A 26,885-nucleotide genomic window follows, 5' to 3' on the forward strand; every position below is an offset into this window, starting at 1 on the left:
AAAATGTGTGTCTGATTTTCCTCTGCAAAATTTTGTGATGAATTAAGATCCTTTAACACCATGAGGGGTAACAGGACAGAATTCTTGCAGCTGACATTCACCTGCAATAAATGTTTTTGTTCCCTACAAGCTGTTTTAAGTGTTCTGTACTTAATATTCTTTTGACCCTAGAAACTAATAGACCTGTGTGTTAAGGGTCCATAGATGGATAAAATTTCATATGCAAGTCCTACTTCTGGCAGACTTCTGCAGGGTTCATCAACCTAGAGAGGTTAGATATACACATTTAGCTTAACCTCCTTAAAGAGATTTGTTTCTTTGTCATTATTTGGAACTATTTTTTCATGGTTTTTTTTTTTGTTAATAGAAGTTACCCCCCAAGCGTCCTGAACTCCCTGCAGCTCTGATGAGAATGAAGGATGAGCCTGAAGTAGAAGAGGAGGAAGAAGAGGAGGAGGAAGAGGAAAAGGAAAAGGAGAGGGATGAAAGGGGGGACATGGAGACTGGAAGCAGTAGGCTGCAGCAGGAGACAGAGCTGGAAGAAGCAGTGCAGGACACAAGGCCTCCTACTGACCTCATGTGTTCTAAAGAAACAAAAACCCATGGTAATATTTTTCTTCTCCTTCCTTTGGTGTTCAGTAGGGCATTTTCATTAATTGTGCATTGTTTTGAAAAGCCAAGCCAGTTCTTGCTTGTGCATTTTGACTCTGTGGCACTTGATGATATGTAATACAGTGGACTCTGGAAACATACTTTTTTGCTCTTTGACTGTCAGTCATTATTTATCATTGCCAAATAAGGAGGGCACGCATTTCCTGTCTATTCCAGAATTATGGAGCACTGAAAGCTGTGGAATCTGAAACCACAGCTGCTGTGGAACAATCCTGAGCTGCTGCCATTGTGTGATTAGAGGGCAGTAGAAGAGGGTGCATGATGGAGCCTAATCAGTAGTCTCAGTGTAGACCTCCCCTTAGTCATTGTTTTCCCCATCCCTAAAATGGAGGCTAAGCATACCTGTGTCCACAGAACACACTTCCTAGGAAGTATGATGCATTGTTCATCTTTTTGCCCATGGTACTGGCAGAGAACCCAGCACAGTCTTCACTCATCTCCGCCAAGGCTTGATGACAAATGACAAAAGAGGGAATTGGTTGGTTTTAACTATGTTTTCTTCTGATTATAAGAGAAAGATGTATTCATTTTAGAAACTTCAGATCCTACATAAAAGTCCAAAGAAGAAAAGAGAACTCTCCTGCAATCTCATCCCCAGAGATCATTGTTCATTTTTTAGTATCCTCTTGTCCCTTGTCAACTGCAGGAGTTATTTCCCTGCAGGGTGGCCAAACTGCTTGGAATTGTTAACACTTTGTAGAAAATAGGGAGCATGAGGAAAAACAGAACAGAAACTGACATTAAATTTTTTTTTTTTCTGACATTAAATATTTATGGGAATGCATGCCATGTCTACTTCCAGAACAAACCAGGCTTGTCTGCATAAAGTGCCAGGCCTGGTATGGAGGCCTTCTCCTGAATCATCCTCAGTTGGTTGAGAAAAGTTTCTGTTTTTTCATCTGTGAGAGATCTTTTGTTTTTGTGTTCTCCTTTGCTTAGTTATTGGCAAAATGCTTAGCCTTTTCAAACAAGGTACTTACACATACTCTTTTAGAGTCCAGTCTTTGATCCATACATTGTGAGGGTGGCATGTAAGGTTAGCAGGAGGGGGAGTAATAAGTGTTGAATTTTTTTTGTTAAGAGACCAAAGAAAATATGTGTATGTATAAAAATGGTAGGTTTTTAAGTTTGGTAAAGATACATTAATGAATAAATCTGCAACTGCTTAGGGATTACTCTAGGCCTCTTTTTTATTTCAATATTAGGATCATATTGTACATGCTATTTTATAACCTTTTTTTTTCTATGTCTTAAAATATTCTTCTTTTTTTTGTCTTAAAATATTCTTTTAAAATGTGGAGTCAATAAGGAGCATAGTGGTCCATCACATGCAAGTGCCATAATTTATGTAATCACCTCTCTATTGTTAGGCCTGTATGTTATTTATTAAATTTTGCTATTATAAACATATTGTGTATAATAAATCTTGGTATCCGTCTTTGATTATTTTCTTTGAATATGTTCCTGGAATTAGAATTTCTAGGCCAAGGAATATGTACATTTTTAAGGCTTTTGGTAAGTAGTGCTGAAAAGTTTTACCTCAGAGTTGGCCAGTTTTTAAAGTGGAAAACTGATTTCTCTGTTAAACATATGGAGGCACATTTTTTTGCAAATCTAATTAAGGTTATTGAAGCTAATGATAGTAAAGCTGGATGATTATGTATTTACTTAGCTTTTCCTGCTTTTGTTTTTGTTTTCTTGGTTCCCCACTATGAATTAAATAATAACAATATGCTCTGGTTCTGCATTTTATAGAAAACATGTCTCAACTCACCCAACTGGAACAGATTAAAGATTATCAAGAGATTAGTGAAACAGCTGCATCATGTGAGGAACCCTCAGGCAAGTAGTGTAGCCGACTCTGTTGCTGCTCTGCACACAAGCAACCAGCTGGTGTCAGAGAGAAGTTGGCAGCTGAGCTGAAGCAGCAGGAGAATGGCCTTTCAGACACTGGGGAGATGCTCTTGCAAGGGCCTTCGACAATACTGGAATATATGAGAGGTTATGTGTGGTGCCATCCCAGTTGCCTTTCTTTATTCCTTTTTCTGCCTCTTGGGGTTCCATCTCCCTGACCTACAAAATTCCTACTGCCTTTGTGCTTCCCTCTGTCCATGCAAGGCCCTCCATAATTTTCCATCTCCCAGAGATGAGTCTGTGCCTATCTTGGCAGTAATTCCAAAACTATTTAAAGAAGTTGGTTGAAAGGTTGTCCTATCAAAAGGACCAATTTTGAGGCCTCTGAGTGGTGTAGTTGGTTGAGTGTCTAACTCTGGTTTCAGCTCCGGTCCTGATCTCGCGAGTTGTGGGATCGAGCTGGAGTCAGGCTCTGCACTCAGCGCAGAGTCTGTTGGAGACTCTCTGCCTCTGTCTCTCCCTCACTTGCGCGCTCTCTCTCTCTCAAATAATCTTTAAAAAAAAAAAGAGACTAGTTTTCTACTGCTTTTAACTGTAATGGTTGAACTGTAGAATAGTAAAATCAGCCCCATTTTCCTTGCCCCCCTTTTTAAAAAAGATTCTTTTTATTTGAGAGCAAGATTGAGAGAGAGTGCATGAACAAATTGGGGGAGGGACTGGGGGAGAGAAGCAAACTCCCCACTGAGCAGAGAGCCCTGCGTGAGGCTTGATCTCAGAACCCTAGGGTCATGACCTGAGCCAAAAGCAAACACTTAACCAGCTAAGACACCCTTTTCAAATGGTGCAGTTGTATTCAAGCTTGTAGAACAGCCTTAGGATTTGAAAACTAGGGTTATTAGCAGAGAGAAAATTCTCTAAAGATAGATAGTCTTTATAATAGAAGAAAAAAATTTTTTTTAAGATTTTATTTATTCATGAGAGACAGAGAGAGAGAGGTAGAGACACAGGCAGAGGAAGAAGCAGACTCCGTGCAGGGAGCCTGATGCAGGACTTGATCCTGGGACTCCAGGATCATGCCCTGGTCCGAAGGTAGGCACTAAACTGCTGAGCCACCCAGGGATCCCCAATAGAAGAAATTTTTGAGAATTTGTTACATGTTTGCTTCAATTTTTATAATGCTCTTTTAGGGGGAATTTTTTCTTTTCTGTTTGACTTATTCTGAAATAGCTATTGCCTCTTGTTTTTCTTTTTCTCAAATTAGCATCAAAGAATAAATATGAGAAAAACAGAGATGAACTGAAGGAAAAAAAAGCTCCTGGTCCAGGCAAAGTAAGTACTTAGCCATAATCTTCATCTCTCTAGAAATAAAAGTGAATCCCCTTGTCATGGACCACATTCAGAAGAGTGAATTTTTAGGGATTGTCTTAGTGGAGTTCCCAATTGCCTAATCTAGAAATCCAGGCTCTCTTTTATTTTTGAATTTTTATGTTTTGCATTCTCTATTTTTGTCTCCATCCACATGGTTCTCTACTACTGTACATATACCTCTTTGATGAATTTGTGAATCTTTGTTCATATCCTTTATGCCATACAAAGATGTTCACATAATATATTCTAATTTGACTGTTTATTACATAGAAGATAGAATGTAATGTACTGCATGGAATTTTTTTTTTTGCAGGAATTTTTTTTTTAACCCATTGTGGAAATCACTGGTCATCAGTACACCAAGAGCTTCCTACTATGTGGATACCTAGCCAATCCCCTGTGGGTGGATACTTGGGTTGTTTTTAGTCTTCCATTGTAACAGTGCTATAATGAATAATCTTGTGTATACATAATTTTGTATGGATACAGTAAGTTCCCAAAAGTGGGATTGCTAGATTGTGTCAGGAGGTCCCTAAGACCCTCAGGCTAGGCAATTCACAGAAAGCCTCACAGGACTCAGTACGTGGTTGTGCTCACAGCTATGATTTACTAGAGTAAAAGGATACCAAGCACAGTCAGCAAAGGGAAAAGGCCATGGGGCAAAGTTTGAGGAAACTAGGCATAAGCTTCCAAGAGCTCTCTTTCATGAAGTCACACAGGATGTATTTAATTCCCCTAGCAATGAGTTGTGACATCTTATGAAATGTTGCTAACCAGGAAGGCTCTTTAGAGACTCAGTGCCCAGGATTTTTACTGGGGACTGATCACAAAGGCATCTTCTGCCTGACATGTACTCAAATTCCATTTTCCCAAAAGGAAAGTAGATGTTCAGCATGAGTCATATTGTTTTTATAGACAGTTTAGGCGCAGTGAGCCACTTAAGGTTATCAGGTAGTAAGAACCCTGCTGAAATCCAAATCCTCAGATACCAAGTGAAAGCCAGCATTGTAAATAGGCCTTTCAAGGGATAGCAGTCAGGCTTGCCCTGTTAAGTCTTTTCTGTACTTCGATCAAAATACAAATGTCAAATTTCCCTCTATGAGGGTTATACCATTAGAACTCATACCTCTGTTAACAGTCCCTTGTAAAAAACATCACTTCACTCTCACTGGCTGAGAATCAGCTTGTTGAGGCTTTACAGGAAAAAGTTAAGGTTCAGAGAGAGAGTATGCTGCCATTTTTTGGTTACTTATGTCAAGTTAATTAATGGAAGCTTTTCTCTCTTAATTTTTATTTGCTGATAGGCATAGGGACAATAATTCTTAGAGTTAAAATTCTTTTGAGTAAAATAACCTATCTTTTCTTCACAGCTTCCAGCAACACTTTCCTCCAAATATCCAGAAGATGACCCAGACTACTGTGTGTGGGTCCCACCTGAAGGTAGATTGTTTTCTATTACTTTTCTTCTCTTCTAAGACTTACATATTTATATTTCTGAATAGGTAATGTATGTTTAAGGTTCAAAATAAAGTTTTATAAGAGTATATGGTAAGATGGAGCGCCTAGGTAGCACAGTTCGTTAAGTGTCCACCTCTTGGTTTCAGTTCAGGTTGTGATATCAGCGTCGTGAAATCAAGCCCCATGTAGGGCTCCTTGCTCAGTGCAGAGTCTGCTTGGTATTCTTTCTCCCTATGCCTCTGCCTCCCATTCACTCTCTCGTATTCTCTCTCTCCCTCTCTCTTTTTCCCTCTCTGCCTCTCTCCCTGTTCCCCTCTCCCTCTCTGTCTCTGTCCTTCCCTCTCTCTCTCTCTTTCTCTCTCAAATAAGTAGGGGCACCTGGGCTGCTCAGTTGGTTAAGGATCTAACTTTGGCTCAGGTTATGATCTCAGGGTCCTGGGATCGAGCCCCACATCTGGCTCCCTGCTCAGGGGGGAGTCTGCTTTTCCTTCTTCCTCAGCCCCTTCCCCTGGTCGTGCTCTCTTTCTCTCTCAAATAAATAAATAATCTTTAAAAAAAATCTTAAAAGAGTATGTAGTGGGAAAGTTCTTCCTTCTAGGGAAACAGAGTAAAAGATCTAAAAAGACATAGCTACTAAATATAATTTGTGGATTCTGCTTACATCCTTATTTGAACAAACAGCCATTTAAAAAATTATATACCAGTCAGATAATTTTGAATACTAGCCAGATATATGATGATACTAGAAAATTATTAATTGTTTTAAAGTGTAGGTGATGTTATGTTTTTTAGGAAAAGTCCTTATCTTCTAGGACTAAGTACAGAAATGTTTACAGATGGAATGGTATTTGGTATTGCCTTAAGATAATCCTGTAGAGATAGAGGATGAGGGAGCATGGAGGGGGTAATAGATAAAGTAGGACTTGCCACATATTGATAATTGTTTTAGCTGGGTGATGAATGGAGGTTCATTACAATTTTTTCTTTACTTCTGCATGTCTTTCACATTTTCTTTACAGTTAAAAAAACAACTGCTAGCTTTGCCTCAGCTACTCAGTGTTTTCCTCTAAAGCCAGCCAAGTATCCCTTTCTTATGAGTTCTTATATATGTCACATAAAATGCTTATGTGAGCAATAAAATACATAATATTTCACCATTGTTCTTATACAAATAGAAGCATATTCTATACTTTGCTGTCTTGCACTTAACACTATATGGAGATCCTTCCATAGCTATTTATAGATTCCTTCTTTCCCTCTCTCCCTCCCTGTCCTTCCTTCCCTAGTCCGTCCGTCCTTCCTTCCTTCCTTCCTTCCTTCCTTCCCTCCTTCCATCTTTTCTTCCTTTCTTCCATAGTTCTTTTTTATGGTATAGATAATACCATTACTTATTTATTCAGTTCCCTCAATGAATATTTCCTGTGTTTCCAGTTTTGCCATTATAAACAACTCTGCATGGAGGGACCGGGGTAGGGGGATGGGGTAACTGGGTGATGGACATTAAGGAGGGCACATGATGTAATGAGCTCTGGATGTTATATAAAACTGATGAATCACTGACCTCTACCTCTGAAAACCAATACATTATATGTTAATTGAATTAAAAAAAAATTCTGCAATAAGTAACCTCTGAAATACTTTTGCAAGTGTAGAGGTTCATGTGTAGAAAAACCATAAAAGTTAACATGCTGGATCAGAGGCTATAAACATATTTAAGACATTATAAATTTCATTCTATAGAGACTGTACAGCTTATGTTCAAGATCTGTTTGAGAACAGACCCTGATTTTTCAGAACACAGTTCAGGCACACTTTTAAGGCAGTATATGAGATGCTTGCTCTCCATATGGTTATCATAGGTTGCTTTTTTTATGGATCAGGTTTCTAATATACTAGTAGTTAATAGAAATTTTGTTACAAGAAATGTTTGCTTTTTATTGGCTAATAAATGTAAGGATAGAAGTGAAAAGAGGACCATGTCTTGAAGTCATATATGCAAAAAGGTAGAGTTCTAGAATAGAAGAAACTTTTACTTTTTAGCCCACTAATGTCTGGGTATCTTTTCCCTCCTGACTTTGGGAAAGTGAATGTGTTTCTTTCTTTCTTTATACTCTGATCTAGGCCAAAGTGGAGATGGCAGGACCCATCTGAATGACAAGTATGGCTATTGACTGCTTCAGAATCCTAGAGGAAGATCTTGTGGACCATGTGACATAGGATATTTAGGGTACTATATCAAGTTGAATATCCAGAGAAGGAGTTCAGGTGATCTTTTGTAAAATCTGGTGACTGGCCTTTTCTTCCACTCTTGGCTCTCTAAATTTATCTACTCATCTGATGCCCTTGAATTTGGCATTTATGTTTAAAAGTGTTTGTGTATGTATGTAAAAACCATATATTTGAGAATTGGTAAAGTGAGAGACATAACTCTATTAAAAGAGAAGAAGATGTCTCACGTTTGGGTAAGGCCACAGTGTCTTTCATTAAGTTTTAGGGACTGTGCTTCACTTGAGGAATAGGGTGCTTCTGTCAGTTAGACCCTAGGCTTCACTGATACAGTTTCCTCAAACAAGTGTTGAAATATGAGGTCATGCCATAGTGTGACCCTGGGTGCCCCAGTCATTCCTGGAACTAAAAGTAGATACAGAGTGGGGGCGTCCTACTCCCTCCTACTATCATCCTCCTGCCAGGTTTGAGAACAGACCCTGATTTATCAGGACACAGTTAGGACCTTAGTACCATCTTGTGCACTCAGGCACTAGTCTTGATACAAACTCAGTTCTTGGCATGTCCTGTACTCTGACCAATCAGATTAGTCACTCCTTCTCCCGTGCGAAGGTGCAAATAAGGTCATAGAATGAAAAGTTGGATGTGTTCTACCCAGCGTGAGGCTTCTCACCTCTATGGAGAGGAGAATAAAAGTTCTTCCTCTCTTGAAATACAAAGAAATGTGAGAAAATATCATCCCTCCCTCCCGCCCCCCCCACCCTCTTCCCCCTCAAAGGTTAATGAAGGCCTCACTTCCACAGGGAATGAATGAAAGCCTAAGAGTGGCAGCAAGGTGGAAAGTTTGTAGATTAGGCTGGAGGCAGATCCAGTGAGCAGGCAGGAGAAACTCTGTGGCCCAGCAAGAAAGTGGATGAGGGTGATGTTTTCTGTCTTTTATATGGCATATATAAAATGTGGCATATATTTTTTCCATTATATGGCATGCATGAAATAGGCAGGGAGCAGTAATAAGAAACTTCAGTTACCCTGACAGATATAGGAGGTCCGGTCTACTGAAAGTGATGCCTTTCATTTCTCAATGAACAATACCAATATTGTATTATGAGAAACTATTATAATTTTGGACTTCATTTAGACCAACAGGGAAGAACTTGATATAAGAACTGACAGGAATTTGGGGGCAGAGTGACCATGCCATCTTAGGTCCCAGCCATGTTATTGATCCTCAGAGGTGGAACTCTTCATTCAAACAAAATCGTGTGTGGGATCCTTAGGCTTGAACAGATAAAAACATCTGTTCTAGTTTAAGTGTGGCCTTGGAGATGGGATCTATAGATTCTATATAGATACATACCCACAGGCATCCTCTCCCTCTCCCCTCACGGTGTTCCTAAGGAATCCTAGGGGCTCACAGAGCATCATCTATTTAGGAAGGCAGATTTCTAAGTGTTCTGGAGACCCCGAAAGTGAATAGGTTTCCATATGCCAAAATACACTTGATCTTAGCCAAAAGGACGAGAAGCGATCCATATGCCAAAATAAAACATAAATCTGTTACTTGTACAGTGAACATCAGTGGTCAGTTGAATTTGGTTGAAAAGATGTGCTCATGAATCTTTACTCCCTTTACTAAATAGGAGACTTTGGGGACATCACTTAAGTCCCCTGAGCCTCAATTCTGTTATGTGTGAAGCAGGGACAGTAATGCTTCCTGTTCTTTGAACCTTGGATTTGTTCTAAGGGTCAAATCAGATAATGTAGTACAGGGCTTTGAAGGTACTAGTAGTTGTCACTCATTACAAACAGGAGACAAATCCTGACCTGTGGGCCTGGCTCCTCATCTGAGGCAAGAGACTGGATAAAATTAGTGATTCTCAACTGTGGCTGCGTATTAGAATCACTTAGGGAAATTTGTTAAGTCTTTCATTTTAATACTTGGATCCCACTTTAAATCTTTTTTTTTTTTTTTTTTAAGATTTTATTCATTTGTTTGAGACAGACATAGTGCCTGAAATAGTACAAGCAGGGAGGAGAGGGAGAAGCAGGCTCCCTGGTGAGCAGGGAGCCCAATGTGGGGCTGGATTCCAGGACTCTGGGATCATGACCTGAACTAAAGGCAGATGCTTTACTGACTGAGACACCCAGGTGCCCCCTTAAATCAGTTTAATCAGAATCTTTGATGTGATCTCTTTTAAAAAGCACTCCAGCGGGCAGCCCCGGTGGCCCAACAGCTTGGTGCTGCCTTCAGCCCAGGGCGTGATCCTGGGGACCCGGGATCGAGTCCCGCGTCAGGCTCCCTGAGTGGAGCCTGCTTCTCCCTCCACCCTCTGCCTATGTCTCTGCCTGTCTCTCTGTGTCTCTCATGAATAAATAAATAAAATCTTAAAAAAGAAAAATAAAAAGCACTCCAGATGATTTTAATGTGCAGCCTAAACTCTACAGCATGGTCAGCAAACCTTTTCTGTTAATGACTAGATAACTTTAGGCTTTGCAAACATGCAGTCCCTGTTACAACCACCCAGCTCTGCTATTGGAGGGCAAATGGCCTAGGCAGTACACAAATGGATGAGTATGGCTGTGTTCCAATAAATATTTATAAAACAGGTTGGAGTCCTGATTTGGCTTGCAGGTATCATTGGCTAACCCCTGCTCTAGGCTAATTCATCTTCAAGGACCCATCAGGCTCATGGTGTTTACAAGGACTTTAAGAAGTAATGTGTGCCTCCGTTCACAGACACTTGAAAAGTTTCTGTTCAAAAGGCTAATTATCCCCTCCTAAACTGGGACGTTGCAATTTTATGATCACCAGAAATCAAGGTAATCCCGTCTCCTTTTTAGTCATTACAAAAAATACCGTAACAGCAAGAACATAATATGTTAACTAAATGCAAGGTGTCCCTGGTCAGCTGTCCTGGTCTCCCCAGGACATCTTCTCTAGATTTAAAGAGCAGTGGGAAGCCATTTGGGTGTTAGTGATGGTGAAATGATCAGATTTGGGTTTTTAAGAGAACATTCAAAGTTACAGTGTGGAGGAAAGAGGGAAGAGGACAAGAGGATGCAGGAAGACAGGTTAGAAGTCTGCTACAGGGGCACTTGGTTGTGGGCTTAGTGGTTGTGCATCTGCCTTTGGCTCAGGTCGGGGTCCTGGAATCGAGTCCTGCATCAGGCTCCCTGGGGCGAACCTGCTTCTCCCTCTGCCTATGTCTTTGCTTCTCTCTATGTCTCTCATGAATCAATAAAATTAAAAAAAAAAAAAAAAAAGTCTGCTACAGAAGTCCAGGTGAGAGATTGTAGCAGCTTGCACTAAGTAAAGATCAAATGCAAAGAGGTACAAGGGTCCTAGCAATATCTTGAAAAGTGGAATAGCTGAGACTGAGTGATGGATTGGTGGGAGGAGGGGGTGGAGTTAGAGGAGAGTAAAAGTTCAGTTTTGGACAAGTTGAGCTTGATGTCCCATTGAGACATCTAAGGAAATATGTCAGGAAAGCAGTGGATTCAGAAGTCTGGATCTCAAGAGAGAAGGCTGGACAACAACTTCTATCAGGTGAGCCTAAGAGTCAGGAGGGGTTTAAAGACCAGTAGGCAGGCAAGGAGTTTACAGCACACCCCAGTTTTGGATAGCTGATTGCCCTTTTTTTTTTTTTTTTTTTTTTTTTTGGTATTGGGAGCACTTTTTCTTGGTATGGAAACTCATTTATTGGAGGTAAAAGGTAAAGTGTCAACAGTAAGCAGCGTACTGGAGAGAAAAAGAAGTATATATTTAACATTAAGGCAAGTCTCTTTGCTTTAGGAAATTTCTAAGGAGTTTGCAGTGCCTGGTACATTCAGATGTTTGTTGAGTGCCTGCCTTAAATATTTTTCCTGGAATTGCCCCAATCTAGGATAGGAATTATGAAGCCTCACTGTCTCCTTGTAGCCCAACCTTTACCGGTTACCACTTTGTCGAAACTGGATGGAGTTAGCTCTTTTGGGAAATATGACACAATTCCCAACAAACTTGAGGCTCTTAGCTACTGCCTGGGCATCTGTTGCTTTACCATTGAAATGCTGCCACCTTCCAGATAGGGTGTGACAAGTAGCCAGCAGCTGTGGCCAGCTTCCTGAGAGTGGGGAACCAGAGGGAACCCTGCCAGCCCAGCCCTGCTGTAGTCAAAAGCAGGAATTCAAGCCCCTGGGGGGCAGCTGCCTTCCTATACAGGGTCTAATCCAACCCTGTTTGGACCCAACCAGGTTCAACAGACTACTGGGAAATGACATAAAATACTCTCCCTGACCTTTGGGAAGTGGGTCACAGCATTAAACTGGCCTGATCTCTTCTGTGACAGGGTGCTCTTTGATCCTGAGATTCCTTGCTTGTTGTGGGCATTGAGAACAATTTTTAAGATTTCTTCTCTGGTCTCACAGCAGACTTTACTCTGTTTTGTTTGGTCTTAGAGGTTTGGCACAACCTTAGTCCAGGGTGAGACTGAGGCTTCCATTCCATGGGAGACCAGAAGTTTCCCTTCCCACAGTAAGACCTGGCATTGATGGAGGTGGGTTGGAGGGGACAACATGGGAAGGGACAGTAGTTCCCCCCCAAAGGTAGCTCCATTCTCTTCATCTTCCAAGTCAGTTTTAACTATTTCTGCATGTAAAGGTTTTAAGATTCATTTTTTCACTTGCCCACTGCCCTGACCCAAGCTTCACAGAGGTCCTTTCTTCTTGTCCCTGCCTCATCACACTCTTCTCCACACACCCGAGTTATCCTAAAATGCATCCCTGAGTAGGATCCTGTGCTCTGATATCTCAAAGGTTGGGCCCCTGTTTGGCTAAGTTGATTAAGTGTCTGCCTTTGGCTCAGGTCATGATCCTGGGGTCCTGGTATCGAATCCCACATCCTGCTCAGCAGGAAATCTGCTTCTCCCTCTACTCCCCACTGCTCATGCTCTCTCTCTCTCTCTCTCTCTCAAATAAATAAAGTCTGAAAGAAAGAAAGAAAAAGAAAAATCTCAAAGGTTCTTCAGTCTCCAAAGGGTGAGGTCTAAATTCATTTGAGGCTTTAAAATCCTGGATTGTAAGGTCTTGTACTTTCTGATGATCATACACCCCATATTACCCTTGTCCCTTCCTTTCTGCCACTTGACCAGGTGTACCTGATGCTCTAGTAATTGATTATTTCCCCAAACACTTTTAGCTTTTACTTCTTCCTATATTTTCTATCAAGCCCTGCTGTATATGGCCTTAAGCTTCAGTTTCCTGGTCTATCAAATTGAGAAAATAATGCCTCATAGTTTATGGAGATTAAATAACAGATGTTTATAAAACTCTTAGCTGTCTTGATGCATAATCAACTCCTTCCAAATGTAGCTATTATTAGTATCACTGTGGTCTTCCTTGCTCATAACTGCTCATGCCTGTTATTTTTTTTTTAAGTCCAGCTTGAGTCTCAGTACCTTCAGAAAACTATGATTCCCATGGTCGTCATGAATCTCTCCTTTCCCACCAGCCTTGTAGCATTTTGTTTTTTACTTCTATAATGGCCCTTACTCCTTTGGCCTGATCTCCATTAATTATATATATGCTTGGGTTATTTACATTTGTAAGCTTTATGAGTTTTTGAGGACAGGAATGATATATCTTGTACCCCACTCTCACCCCTTGGCACCTATCAGTTCACAAAAATGGACTCAATTTATGGTTGTTTTAAATAAGTGGGGGTTGGAAGTTCTGGTCCTGGCCCTTTCTACTCTACTCTGGGTCTTCCAGGCAGAGAAAGGATACCTCTGAGCTGCCTTCATTTCCAAGCTCTTGCTCCAGACAAACTGGACAATCCAGGAATTGACCATTTTAGTAGTCCGTTAATGGAGAGGGCCTAGATTCCTGTCCCACTTGGGGCAAAACCAGGCAGAACTACCCCTTCCCGTCAAAGAGCTCTGAATTCCGGCAGCTGGCTTTAATTTGGGCTTTAAGTCCTCTGCTGGGCCTGGAAAATCTTGATCTTGAGGGTTGGCTCTGATTTCCTCAGGCTGTCACGCACATCCCTTCGAAAGTTAATGCCGCAGTGTCAGAAAATGACCACAAGAGGGCAGTAGAGACCCATTACTATGCCATCAAGTTACGTGCTGGGCTGGAAGCAAGAAGAAAATGTTTCAAAGCAGAAAAAGGAGTACAAATCAGAGAAAAAAATAAAAATTCTGAAAGAGTTAGTCAGCAAGCTGGCTTGGGTCACCAGTGTCTTCCTGGGCCCAAGACCCGAGAGCAGCAAGTTAGTCACGGATGCTGGTAAGACCAAATGGTACTCCTCAAATCTCTTCCCAGACTTGTTGCTGGTCCGTCATTTCACCTTGAGAAAGTCATTCTCCAGTGGTAATGAAAATATTCTATGGAGGAGTTTGGGCATTGCCTATTTAGTTCTTTTTTTTTTTTTTTTTTTTTTTTTTTTTTTTAAAGATTTTATTTATTTATTTATTCATGATAGTCACACAGAGGGAGACAGAGAGGCAGAGACACAGGCAGAGGGAGAAGCAGGCTCCATGCATCGGGAGCCCGACGTGGGATTCGATCCCGGGTCTCCAGGATCATGCCCCGGGCCAAAGGCAGGCGCCAAACCGCTGCGCCACCCAGGGATCCCTGCCTATTTAGTTCTTAACACACTGTATTACAGCTTTATGGTTTTTTACAGAGGATTTTTCATTCCATTTCCCTCCATCTTTATTGAGATATAATTGACAAAAATTGTATATAATTGAGGTGAACAACTTGATGTTTTCATATATTATGCCCATTTTAAAAATCTGAATCTCTTGTCAGTCTTAAAAGGTAACAAGAAGAGATATTATCATCTCTGTTTAAGGAAATTGAGACTCAGAAACATGAGGTGACTTGCCCAAAGGCATGCCAAGTTCATGGTGGAACCAAGTCTAGAGTTTCTCTGATCCCAGATCCTTTTCTCAGTCTTTATAGTTTTCAGTTGTTTATGTTTGTAAATTCTGAGTTTTTAAGAGCAAGGACTGTATCTGATTCATCTTTATGTCTTTGAATGGTGTCCCCTTTAATTTTTAGGACTGTGATTAGGTGTGTTGTATAAGGTCCTGCCCCTTAGGAGTTGGATTCCATGGTTTCAGTTTTATCCTCCATGATTCAGTAACTTTGTGATTTTGAGGCATAGCCATTTCAACAAGGGCAGCCACTTGGCTGCCAGTCTGTGAAGATCTATCCTTAGTAATGCAGAGTTGATGTAGGACAGTTGGACAGTTTCTCAAAGAGTGCATTGGCATCCCTGGTGTTATGAGAATTGACTTTAAGATATGAGAATGAAAATGTTTAATTTTAGTAGCTACACATATAAATATATACACATATTACTTATGCATAGATACAGATGCACATATATTGTTGCTTAGAATAAAGTCAATTTCTAAAGTGAATTTATTTAAAGAAGAGTGTTAAATAAGTAATATATGGTGGTATACAGTAGTCAAAAAGCATGAAGCAGGTGTATCAATCACTCAAATTCAAGGAAATGTTGTGAAGTCAGAAGATGTAACTAGAGTCACACAATTCAAGTCTGGCTCTGTGACCCTCAAACCACATAACCCTGATTAAATTGCTGACCTTGAATGAGCTTCTATTTTCTCATCTGCAAAGGTGGAAAAGAATTCTAGCCCTCTTTAACTCAAATGAGAACTAATGAGAGCACACTGAAGCCTGAGAAACCCCTGTGCAAATGTTCAGTGGTGCTAATATCCCAATTCCCTGTTTTACTGAGGTTTATCTAGGATCTTTTCTCTCTCTCTCTCTCTTTTTAAGATTTTATTTATTTATTCTTGAGAGAGGCAGAGACATAGAGGGAGAAACAGGCTCCCCACAGGGAGCCTGATGCAGGACTCCTTCCTAGGACACCAGCATCATGACCTGAGCCAAAGGCAGACGCTCAACCACTGAGCCACCCAGGTTCCCCTCTCTCTTTTTTTTTTTTAAGATCGATCTATCTATTTATCTATCTATCTATGATAGAGAGAGAGAGAGAGAGACAGGCTCCATGCCGGGAGCCCGACGTGGGACTCGATCCCGGGACTCCAGGATCGTGCCCTGGGCCAAAGGCAGGCACCAAACCGCTGAGCCACCCAGGGATCCCCTCACTCTTTTTAAAAAAATATTTATTTTTTATTTGAGAGAGAGTGTATGAGTGTGTGAGTAGGTGGAGGGGCAGAAGGAAAAAATCGCAAGCAGACTCCCCACTGAGTGCGGAGCCCAACCACTCAGGCTCAATCCCACGATCCCTGAACCAGAATCAAGAGTCAGATGCTGAACTGACTGAGCCACCCTGGTGCCCCAGGACCTTCTCTTTACTGCTGCAGAGGATGCCTCCTAATTAGCATCCATTTCCCAGGATCCCAAGGACTGAGTTCAGTTCAGTTAGTTGTCCACACCTAGGCTGCCATTCTAAAGATCAGGAGGAGGGAGAGGCTGGAGAAGCCTGGAATCAGGGCAGAAACAAGCCCCAACACATGTCACTGTTTGCTTTGTCATCCTGATTCAATGACCTCATACAAGGAAGGGAGGGAGCAGAAGGAGCTGTTCTCTTCCAGATACCTAAGGAGGCTTCTGACATCTACTGTTTTCCTTGGCATGAAAGGAGCAGGCGCTGGGCTGTGATTTTTAAGGTCTGAGCTAATCTTGGAAATGAAGGAGAACAGCACCTCCCACAGCTGGCCAGACTCTGCTTGTTGGGGAGCTGCCTGGAGTAAAAGGGCAGAAGATGACCCCAGGGGCCAGGAAGGATCATCATCCTCACACACTCATGCATTCCGTGAACACTTTCTGAGTACCTACTATGTACCAGGCTTTTTGGGGAAATGAAGCAGCCATGTGTACCAAAGGGCTGCATAGGACCTTAGGGTCACATTGTTACCACTAGAATTCCTTTTGTCACCCTTAACCGATCCGCTCTCCACCCTAGACTTAATTAAGGTTTAAATAAATTAAGTTGTCACCAAAAACTGCATTTATTAATTATTTACTTTTAAGTTTTTGGTGATTATTTATGTAACTGCAAATAAGTAAATGCGTTTGATCAACACAAGATAATAACTAGCATTACTACACCGAGTAAGTATCCAGTCAGACAAAAGCAGTCAACATTTTAGCTATCTTGTTTATCCTGGTTGAGCTTTTTAAAATTTGGAAAGTGGCTGGCCAACTACCTGAGGAGTACGTTTTGGAAGTGGCAACATAACCACGGGGTTTTGAAAGAAGCAGGAGTTCAGCAGAGATAAAGAGGGTGCTGCCAGGAGAGGGGCCAAACAGCCCCACACTGCTGGTGTACCTTCTCTGCCCTTGGGCCAATGGAGTGGATCAGGCTGTGGCATGAACTCAGTGAGTGGAAGTGGGTTTGGGAATGGAGCTAATGAGGGTGGAGATGAGAATTGAAAATTTTATGGTCAAATGTTCTGTCTTTCCACATCATGGTTCTAGAGAAACTGAGGCAGGAAATCCCACTGGAGTCTCTTTGGTTCTCAAGGGCAGAAGGGAAAAAGACAGCAAAGAACAAGCCAAAACTCTGCCCCAGAGCTGGCCTGAAACCTGTCTCCCACCCTGGCTGCCCCACCCCTTTGCTCCAATAGCAGACCATTTTTCTGTGATTTTTTGGCTCATCTCATAAATGTTCCAGAGCCAGAACAGGCTGTGCCATGGCTGAAACAAACTTGTTGAACAAATAAACAAGGCAGGCTTGCAGGGCTGGGGAAGGCACCAGACATGGGCCCCCAACTGGATCCATGGTTTCTGGCAAGTCTGTTCTGAGCCTGGGCCTTTGCTTCTTCCTTCCAACTTGAGAGGTGGGAGCATGGGATTTTTAGGGTGCCTTCCAGCTCTGTGATCTAAGCAAACTGCCCACAGAGGGGTAAATGTCTGAATTGCAAGTTCAAAAGAAACCTTCCTTTTACATAGTATAGCTAAGGGCTGGGAAAGGGAAGATCTCCCCATGGCAGATACTGAAACCAAGGGATATCTATTCCCCTGTTTACTCAGCAAACACGGAGTGACCAATCTGTGCTGGATATTCTGCTGCCCCAGTCCCTCAGGGGCATTCACAGCGTCCTAAATGCTCTAGCAGAGGAGAGAATGTCATAGTTCCTTGCATGTGCTGAGTGCTTGCCCACTTCAGGGCCTGTGCTCCTGCTGCTCCCACCACCGAGACTGCCAACCCCTCCCTCTTTGTTTTTCAGTCTCGGCTTAGATGTCATTTCCTTGATAAGGCTTTCCCTGACCACTGTATATGTGGTAGGGTTCCCCAGCTCTCCTGCCACTCCATTACTCATAGAATTTATGGCAGTTTGTAGTGCTATGTCTGCCTGTTCATTTATTTATTTGCCACTGTTTTGACTACAGTATAAGCTGCATGAAGAGCAAGAATTCTGTTTGTATTTATCACTTCTGGACTCTTAGCGGCATATACTTGTAGAATCTGAGACCAAAATGTTGACATGTACCAGATTTTTTTTATAGACTACCTCATTTAGTCCTCTTGACAACCCTAAGAGAAGAGCATTATTATTCTGTACATTTTAGTGAAGGGACAGAGTCTAGGGATGTTAAGCATCTTGCAGCTGACAGGGCTGGGTTTGGACCTCATCTCATGTCAGTCTCTTTGGACTTCACACGAGGCTCTGACTTTTTTTTTCTTTTTTACTTTTTTATTTTGAAATAATTTCAACTGACCAAAAATCTAGACTAGTACAAAGAACTCCTGTGTCCTCTTTACTCAAGTCCACCGATGTGAGCATTTTGCTATATTTGTTTTAATATTCCCTCTCCTGGCTTGTGTTTTTCCATGTTTATACTGATTTTCCTTTTTTGAATGATTTTAGAGTGAATTGCAAACATTATACATCTTTGCCCTTAAATACTTCATTGTAAATTTCTCAAGAACAAGAATTTTGTTTTACACAAAATCAAAATCGGAATTTACATCAATATGATGCCACTACTTAATATATAACCCATATTAAATTTGTCCAGTTGTTCCAGTAACGTTCTTTATAATGATACTTTTTTAGTCTAGGATCCAACCCAGGATCACACATTCCTTTTAACTGTCTTATCCCTTTTGTTTTTAATTCAGAACAATTCTTCAGCTTTTCTTTTCTCTTTCATGACATTCATATTTTTCCAGAGTATAGGCCAGTCATTTTGTAGAATGTCCCTCAGCTTGGTCTAGTCTGATGTCTGCTCATGATTAGATTCAGGTTAGGCATTTGTGGACAGGAGTCTCACAAATGTGATGCTATGTCTTTCGTAGTGCATCCTATCAGGAACCACTTGATGTTTGCTTGTTTCGGTGTTGGTGACATTAACTTCAAACACTTGGCTAAAGAAGTGTCTGCCAGGTTTCTCCACTGTAAAGTTACTGTTTCTCTTCCTTTATAATTTTTTCTTTTTTAATTTAAATCCAATTAATTAACATATAGTATATTATTAGTTTCAGAGGTAGAGTTCAGTGATTCGTCAGTCTTATATAATACCCAGTGCTCATTATATCACGTGCCCTCCTTAATGCCCATCCCCCCATCTCTCCTCCAGCAACCGTTTGTTTCCTATGATTAAGAGTCTTTTATTGTTTGTTTCCTTCTCTGATTTCATCTTTTTTTCCCCTCCCTTCCCCTATGCTCCTGTTTTGTTTCTTAAATTCCACATATGAATGAAATCATAATTCTTTTTCTGATTGGCTTATTTTGCTTAGCATATAGTACTCTCTAGTTCCATTCATGTAGTTGCAATTGTCAAGATTTCTTTTTTTTGATAGCTCAGTAGTATTCCATTGAACGTATACACCATATCTTAATCCATTCATCTGACAAGGGACATCTGAACTCTTTCCATATATTAACTGTTGTGGACATTGCTGCTATAAACATTGAGGCGCAGGTGCCCCTTCAAATCACTATGTTTGTATCCTTTGGATAAATACCTAATAGTGCAATTGCTGGGTAGCTCTATTTTCAACTTTTTGAGGAACCTCCGCACTGTTTGCCAGAGTGGTTGTACCATTTAGCATTCCCATCTAAGAGGGTTCCCCTTTCTTTGCATCCTTGCCAACATCTGGCATTTCCTGACTTGTTAATTTTAGCCATTCTGACCAGTGTGACGTGGTGTGGTTTTGATTTGTATTTCCCTGATGCCAAGTGACGTTGAGCATTTTTCATGTGTCAGCCATTTGTATGTCTTTGGAGAAATCTCTGGTCATGTCTTCTGCCCATTTCTTGATTGGATTATTTGTTCTTTGGGTGCTGAGTTTGGAAAGTTCTTTATAGATTTTGGATACTAAGCCTTTATCTGATAAGACATTTGCAAATATCTTCTCCCATTCTGTAGGTTGTCTTTTGGTTTTGTTGACTGTTTCCTTTGTTGTGCAAAAGCTTTTTATCTTGATGAAATTCCAATAGTTCATTTTTGCCTTTGTTTCCCTTGCCTTTGGAGACTTGTCTAGCAAGAAGTTGCTACGGCTGAGGTCATAAAGGTTGCCGCTTTTGTTCTTCTCTAGGATTTTGATGGATTCCTGTCTCACATTTAGGTCTTTCATCCATTTTCAGTTTATTTTTGTGAATGGTATAAGAAAGTGGTCCAGTTTCATTCTTCTGTTTGTGGCTGGCCAATTTTTTCAATATCATTTGTTGAAGAGACTGTCTTTTTTCCATTGGATATTCTTTCCTGCTTTGTTGAAGATTAGTTGACCACAGGGTTGAGGGTCCATTTCTGGGTTCTGTATTTTGTTCCATTGACCTATGTGTCTGTTTTTGTGCCGGTACCATACTGTCTTGATGATTACAGCTTTGTACTATATCTTGAAATCTGGCATTGTGATGCCACCAGCTTTGTTTTTTGTTTTTGTTTTGTTTTTTCAACATTCCTTTGGCTATTTGGGGTCTTTCATGGTTCCATACAAATCTTAGGATTTTTGTTCCAGCTCTGTGAATCTCCCTTTATAATTAATAAGTAATTTAAGGTGAGATATTTTAAGTCTGTGCATACTCTGCTCTCACTAGACTTTTCCATCCATTGATGATTCTTGACTGAATCAATGATTAGTATGGCAGTTGCAAAACGGAGATGTTGGTTTTGATTGTAAGGCTGGTATCTTTATTTCAGGATGATAGGATAGGCTGGAAGGGAGACAGGGAGCTGGAGACAACATCTAATTCTGTAAAGAGTTAGTTTCTCAAATGTCTATTGTGGAAAATAGAAGATGACTGGTATTTACTTTCTAACCCTGCTAACTAAAAAACTAAAGAATCAGATTGGATTTTTTAAAAGATTTTATTTATTATTAATGAGAGACAGAAGCAGAGACATAGGCAGAGGGAGAAGCAGGCTCCCCTCAGGAAGCCCAATGCGGACTCGATCCCCTGACTCCAGGATCATGCCCTGAGCCAAAGGCTCAGCCACCTAGGCATCCCAATCTTTTATCATTTAAAATACAGTCTGGGGTCGTCTGGGTGGCTGGTTGAGCATCTGCCTTTGGCTCAGGGCATGATCTGGGAGTCCTGGGATTGAGTCCCGCATTGGGCTCCCCACGGGGAGCCTGCTTCTCACTCTGCCTATGTCCCTGCTTCTCTCTGTGTGTCTCTCATGAATAAATAATCTCTTTTAAAAATGATAAAAGATGTTACTTCCTAATAAAAGAATGATTTCCACTTATGTAGCACTTATTAAACTCCAAACACCATTGGAGCTACTTGGCAGACACTGTCACTAGCCCTTTGTAACAAGTCTATGATGTTACCTCCAATTTACTGATGAGGAAACCAAGTCTCAGAAAGGCTGGGTATTAGCCTAAAGTCACACAGCTAAAAAGTGGAAGAGTCTAGATTCCAACTAAGATGTGTTGGGCTACAAAACTCTTACTCTTTTTGGGAAGAAGAAGCTCGGTGAGGTCATGACATTTAGCCTTGACACACATTCTGGGCAGATCAGTTTTCTGCCCAATTCCCACCTTATGGATGAGGTTAGGCTCCCAATGTGGATGTTAAACCTGGGGATCCGAGTCTTGCAAAGAGGCTGGTGAGGCCCCAGTGTAGTTATCTTCTGGCCTCAGCCAGGGATTGCAGACCGTGAACAGTTCCTTGGCTGGGAGTGGCCTGAGAGGACCTCCTGGCCTGCTCTGTAGCCATCCCCCATTAGCCCAGGTGGCAGAGCCATCCCCAGACATTGAGTCATCAGTTCCCCTCACTCAGCATTGCTATATCTCCTGTGCTTAGAAAGGCAGGAAACTGAACTCCAGTACTTTAGAAAGTCTTTAAACAATAAGCTTGATGAAAAGGGGATTTTCCAGTTAACCCTGGAGAATTTCTGTTAACCAATATCTTACTGTAGTCTAGTTCTTTGAAATATGGTAATCTATGTTCAGTGTGTGTGTGTTTAAAGATTTTGTTTATTTGTGAGAAACACAGGGAGAGAGAGAGGCAGAGACATAGGCAGAGGGAGAAGCAGGCTCCCTCTAGGGAGCCTGATGTGGGACTCGATCCTTGGACCCCGGCATCACAACTTAAGCCAAAGGCAGATGCTCAACCACTGAGCCACCCGGGAGCCCTGTTCAGTGTTTTTATGGTAAATCTCATTTTTAAAAATTGTATAGTAAATCTCACTAACTAGACAATTCAATTAAACAGCATTTCCGCCACCATTTAGGATAAGCTGAGGAACCACAGAATTACCAAATTGAAAAGGCTTTGGGATCATTTAGTAGGATCCTTCATGTACAGATGAGAAAACTGAGGCCCAAGGGTATACAGCTTGTTACTGACACAACTGTAATTTAGAAACTCCCAGCCACAGTGCTTTCTCCCGTGTCAAGAATAATTATAAAGCAGGAAGCCTTTATGTCTGGAGTTACCTATAGACTGAATTTAGCCTGAGGTCATGTTTTGTTTGGCTTGCACGGTGTTTTAAAAGTTGGGAAATTTCTCATAAAAATCCAAATCTGTTTCTTTTGAAAAGCTGGAAAATCTAGTTATACTTGGCCCAATGGCAATGAATGAGGACTGAGTAGAAGCAACCACTCTAACTAGGGATATGGGATGTAGATGCCATCTCCTTTCACCCTGTCATTGTATAACTGGCCTATTTCATCCATTTCATGACCTACTGGCCCCTCTAGGCATTGGAATTTGGGTTCTCTGCTTTATGGTGAGGGCATTCCTTGGTTAATAAAGAAGAGGGCTGAAGTGGTACAGACCAAATAGGGGAGATAATGAGGAGTCAGAAGCACTTGTGTCAAATACCAAGGTGCAACACCAGAGGTCTTGGCTCATCCTGCACAAGCTTAGGTCAGGGGCTGAGAAAGAGCTCTAGGGTCTTTTCCGTTTAGGTGAAAAATGTAAAACATGAAGTTACAATAGGAGAGAGATCACCTGGCAAGATAAGATGTACTGGCAAAGTGACTAGAACAGGCAAGATGTCCTAAAGCCTTTCAGATGGTTGAGAAAGCTATAATGGAGATAGGTCTTGACTCCCAAGTTAACAGAACAGAGAGACTATGGGTAGAAAAACTAGCCAGGAAGCTACTACAACCATCAAAGCTGAAAGCTAGGTTCAAGTGAGTGGAGGTGGGAAAGAGAAGGAAGGGCTGGATGCCAGGGAGATCCCAAAGGGGAGACAGACAGGATTTGGTGCTGGCATGGAGGTGGGAGGAGAGGAGAGAAGAGTACCAAGTTGATGGCACCTTTGTGCTGGGGTGACCAGGGGGATGTTATGCCTCAAACAGAAAAGGGAAAAAAGGAGGGAGAGCTGACTTGGGGGAAGATGAAGAAATCATTTTTAGATGATAACAGGGCTTACATTTACTGTCCCAGTGGACAGATGAAACAGACTGGAGCTCAAGAGAGGTTAGAGCTGGTAGAGGAGATAGCTGAAACCACCAGGGTCAGTGCCACCAAAGGGCAGAGGGCACACCTTGGGGAACTGATGGTGATGTGATGAGCCCTAGGCACAGCGACTCTTTCAAAGGCATAGAGGAGGAAGGGAGCCAGCATGGAGAAGGAGCAATAAGAGGTGGGAAGAGAGCTAAGCTGGGGTATTACTGTAAGAGAGCTTGAGAATGGCCCTCTGTAGTGTCAGAAAACACATCCAGAAGTTAAGAGAGCAGAGACTGAGAAAAGGTCCCCAAACTGGACAATGAGGAGGCCATCAGGCTAAGAATGCATATTTAGGCAGTAGACATGACTCTCGCACTCTAGAGACATTGCACAGGGCTAGGAGAAAGAGCTAAGGGGGGATGCAGAGGGCACCTTAGGGAACAGGGAAGAGGGGAGGGAGGCATGTCTGTAAGTGGTAGGGAAGGTTTCATCGGAGAGGAAGAGATTGAGGATCCCTTTTAACACTTGTGGGAATCAAGAGCAGCCAGATTTCAAAGACTGATTTCCACGGTAGCTGCTCTGTTTGCCTGGCGATGGGCTTTTGACTTCTCACTCATCATTCTGGAGATAACTCATCTCCCATCACTTCCTTATTTTGGACTCATTTTTCCTATTGGCATTAAAAAAGACAGAAACTTCATCGAGTGTTGCCTGCTCTGAGGGGCAGCAGACAAAGTCCAAGTGATTCAGTGAGAAGTAAATGGGCTCCTCCCTTGACAGGGAAATACCTTTGAGAGTTGCCTCCCTTTGCACTAGCTCATGTAGTTCTGTGAGGGAAGCTTGATTAATAGACTTCCCATTGTGCAAATCAAGTGGAGGCTCAGGGAGGCCAAAGCGCCAAAGCTACTAGGTGTTGGATTCCAGTGCAAGTCTCCACAAGTCCAAGTGTGATGTCCTTTCTACCACCAGTTTGGCAGGACCCAGGGAATGAACTAGACTGGAGATCAGAGGCGTGCCCACCCATCCCAAGTAAGCACTTTACACACTGACCTCCCATGGCCATTTGGGGGTGAAATCCTTGCACATGCAAAGCGACTTTTTAAAACACATTGAGGGGATCCCTCGGTGGCTCAGCAGTTGAGCGCCTGCTTGCCTTTGGCCCAGGGCATGATCCTGGAGTCTCCGGATCAAGTCCCACATCAGGCTCCCTGCATGGAGCCTACTTCTCCCTCTGCCTGTGTCTCTGCCCACCCCCCACTCCCACAGTGTCTCTCATGAATAAATAAATAAAACCTTTAAATAAATAAATAAATAAATAAATAAATAGATCACACTTTGAATATAAAGAGGCAGATCACAGGAGAGGAGAGGAAGAAGGGAACAGTGAGTTTGGGAGGAAACTGGCAAGAGGAACTGATCTATGGGATACTGGGGGCCTCTGAGCTGAAGCTTTTGACCTGGGGTCCTGGGACCCCTAGGGTTGCATACCCAACTCTGACATTATAATCACAATTGCAGGGTCTGTGTGTGGAGGGGGGAGGTTACATATGGACACATTCTGGGAGAAGGGTACATAGCTTTCATCAGATTCTCAAAGGGGCTTTTGTCCAAGAGAAAATTGAAAACCACTGATTGCAAAGCTACAGGGGACACAGTGGTATAATTTATACCTGGTCCCCGTCATTTTTTTCTAAATCCTTGCCCAGAAATACTCTAACTAGCCTTTCATCGGGCACAGGGCAGGGAGGAGGGGTGTAAGGCCCTCCTCTTAAAGCCTCCTTGGGGGCAGTTGTGGCAGAGTGACTCCCTCAAAGTCTCTGGGGTGCAGGGGTGGCCACCCAGGGAAGGGTCGAGTTGGTGCTTCCAGGGGGCGGGAGGGGGAGGCTGCGGGAGCTGAAGCGGATGTCACGGCTTACCTCAGAGCCCGAATTAGAAGGCTGAAAAAATCACAGCAGGAAATAATGTGGTGCCTAAAATAGAAGCATCAACTGGGAGAGAGGCCGGGGAGTAGGTGGCATTTGAGGCTCCTGCCGAGTCCTCCCCAGCGGCTGCCTGACTAGTGCTTCGGAGGCGTGCGTGGATGCAATCAGGCCAGAAGAGGCCAGAAGAGGCCAGAAAGGCCGAGGCTGCTGTTTCTGCTGAGGAAGGAGGACTCACTGTTCAGTAAACAGTCACACTGGGGATGGGAAGGCGGAGCTGCCCTTTCTGGCCTGGAGCCCCACTAGTTTCCCTGCTGGTTCCTTCTCAGCTGCCTCCTCCTTCCTCTCCTCGACAAGCTCCCCTCCCTAACTTTGGTCTTCCACCTTCCCCACTGCCTCTAGCCTCCTCCCCACCCACTACCTTTCCCTTAATCCTCCCTTCCCTCCTCTTCTGGTTTTTCCCACACCAGCCCCTCAATTTCTACCCTCTCCCCCAAGACACTGCCCATTTTGCTCCTGGCCTCTGGGTTTCAGGCACCTTGCTGTCTTACCCAGGAAGCTGCCTGGAGGCCTTGGTGTCTTCCTAGGCAGTCCAGTCAGAGGTCATTCTAGCAGCAACAGCCTTCAAGGTCAGCCTCCCTCTGTGTGATTGCATGACCCCTCCACCACCCCTGACCCAGGCAGCATCCCCACATCTGTGAGACTGTCAGAGCCTGGTGCCTGCAGAAAGGCTGGCAGGGAAGTCATTGCTTCACCTGGACCACTGCCTCCAGAGGGGTTGAGCAGTAGCAAAAATTCTGCCTACAGACCCAGACTGGCCCTCCTTCCATGGACACATCCTCAGAGGGGACCCTCATACAGGTTCCTGGACTGCCTGTGAGGTTTACCAAGCAAGGGGCCCGCTGCTACAATGCTGCCTGAGACCAACAGCCACATGCAAAAATAGTACCTGGCCAGCACTTATATATTAACTCAGTCCTTGCAACAACCTCCCACTAGAAAAGTAGGTACTTTTGTTATTCCCATTTTCCAGATGAGGAAACTGAGACAAAAAGGTGAACTAACTTGGCCATGTTCACAGAGATAGTTGGATGGAAGAGTCAGGATTTGGGCCCCAGGGGCCTGACTATGGGGTCCCTTCAGCCAAATTTCACATGCTATTGCCTCTTAGCTTAGTGCCCTTCTACTCAGCTTTTCTTTCTAAAAATGATCTTTGTTTTGTTAATTATTTTTCCCCTGAAAATAAGTATAAGGTATTTGAGATTCTAAGCATTATGGATGTTTGGAGATTTCAGTGCTTAAAAAAAAATCAGATATTCTTATTTTTACTTCTCTGGGTGTTTTTCCCCCCCAGCTGTTCCTCTACTGAAAATAAGTGCTCTCATTTTTGCCATTTTCAAATGCTGTGCATCTTCATCACCATCTGGAATGGAATGGGCATTCATTCGTGCTCAAGTGCACTGCCCACACACATACATGCGCCACTGGTTCCCTCCCGCATTATGCCTTTGTGTTGCTCTGGGCTTAGTCGCTCATGATTTGCCAAACACAA

The 26,885-nt window shown here is 42.5% G+C and overlaps 1 protein-coding gene across 3 annotated transcripts in view; it reads left to right on the forward strand.

The window, feature by feature from the left end:
• LOC112664610 (solute carrier family 4 member 1 adaptor protein) overlaps nt 1-26,885 on the forward strand; it is an 81,682-nt gene that overhangs the window by 18,707 nt on the left and 36,090 nt on the right. The window contains exons 10-14 of one of the 3 annotated variants that reach the window (XM_049096091.1): nt 368-605; nt 2,428-2,514; nt 3,788-3,855; nt 5,265-5,334; nt 7,474-7,807. In XM_049096091.1, the coding sequence (XP_048952048.1) occupies nt 368-605; nt 2,428-2,514; nt 3,788-3,855; nt 5,265-5,334; nt 7,474-7,523 (513 nt within the window). In that variant the 3' untranslated portion in view covers nt 7,524-7,807. Of the gene's footprint in view, nt 1-367; nt 606-2,427; nt 2,515-3,787; nt 3,856-5,264; nt 5,335-5,503; nt 5,557-7,473; nt 7,808-26,885 lie in introns of those variants that run through there. The other 2 variants (XM_049096092.1, XM_049096093.1) reach the window with 2 other exon arrangements.

This window comes from Canis lupus, chromosome 17 (genome assembly GCF_003254725.2).
Source record: "Canis lupus dingo isolate Sandy chromosome 17, ASM325472v2, whole genome shotgun sequence".
Taxonomy (NCBI): domain Eukaryota; kingdom Metazoa; phylum Chordata; class Mammalia; order Carnivora; family Canidae; genus Canis; species Canis lupus.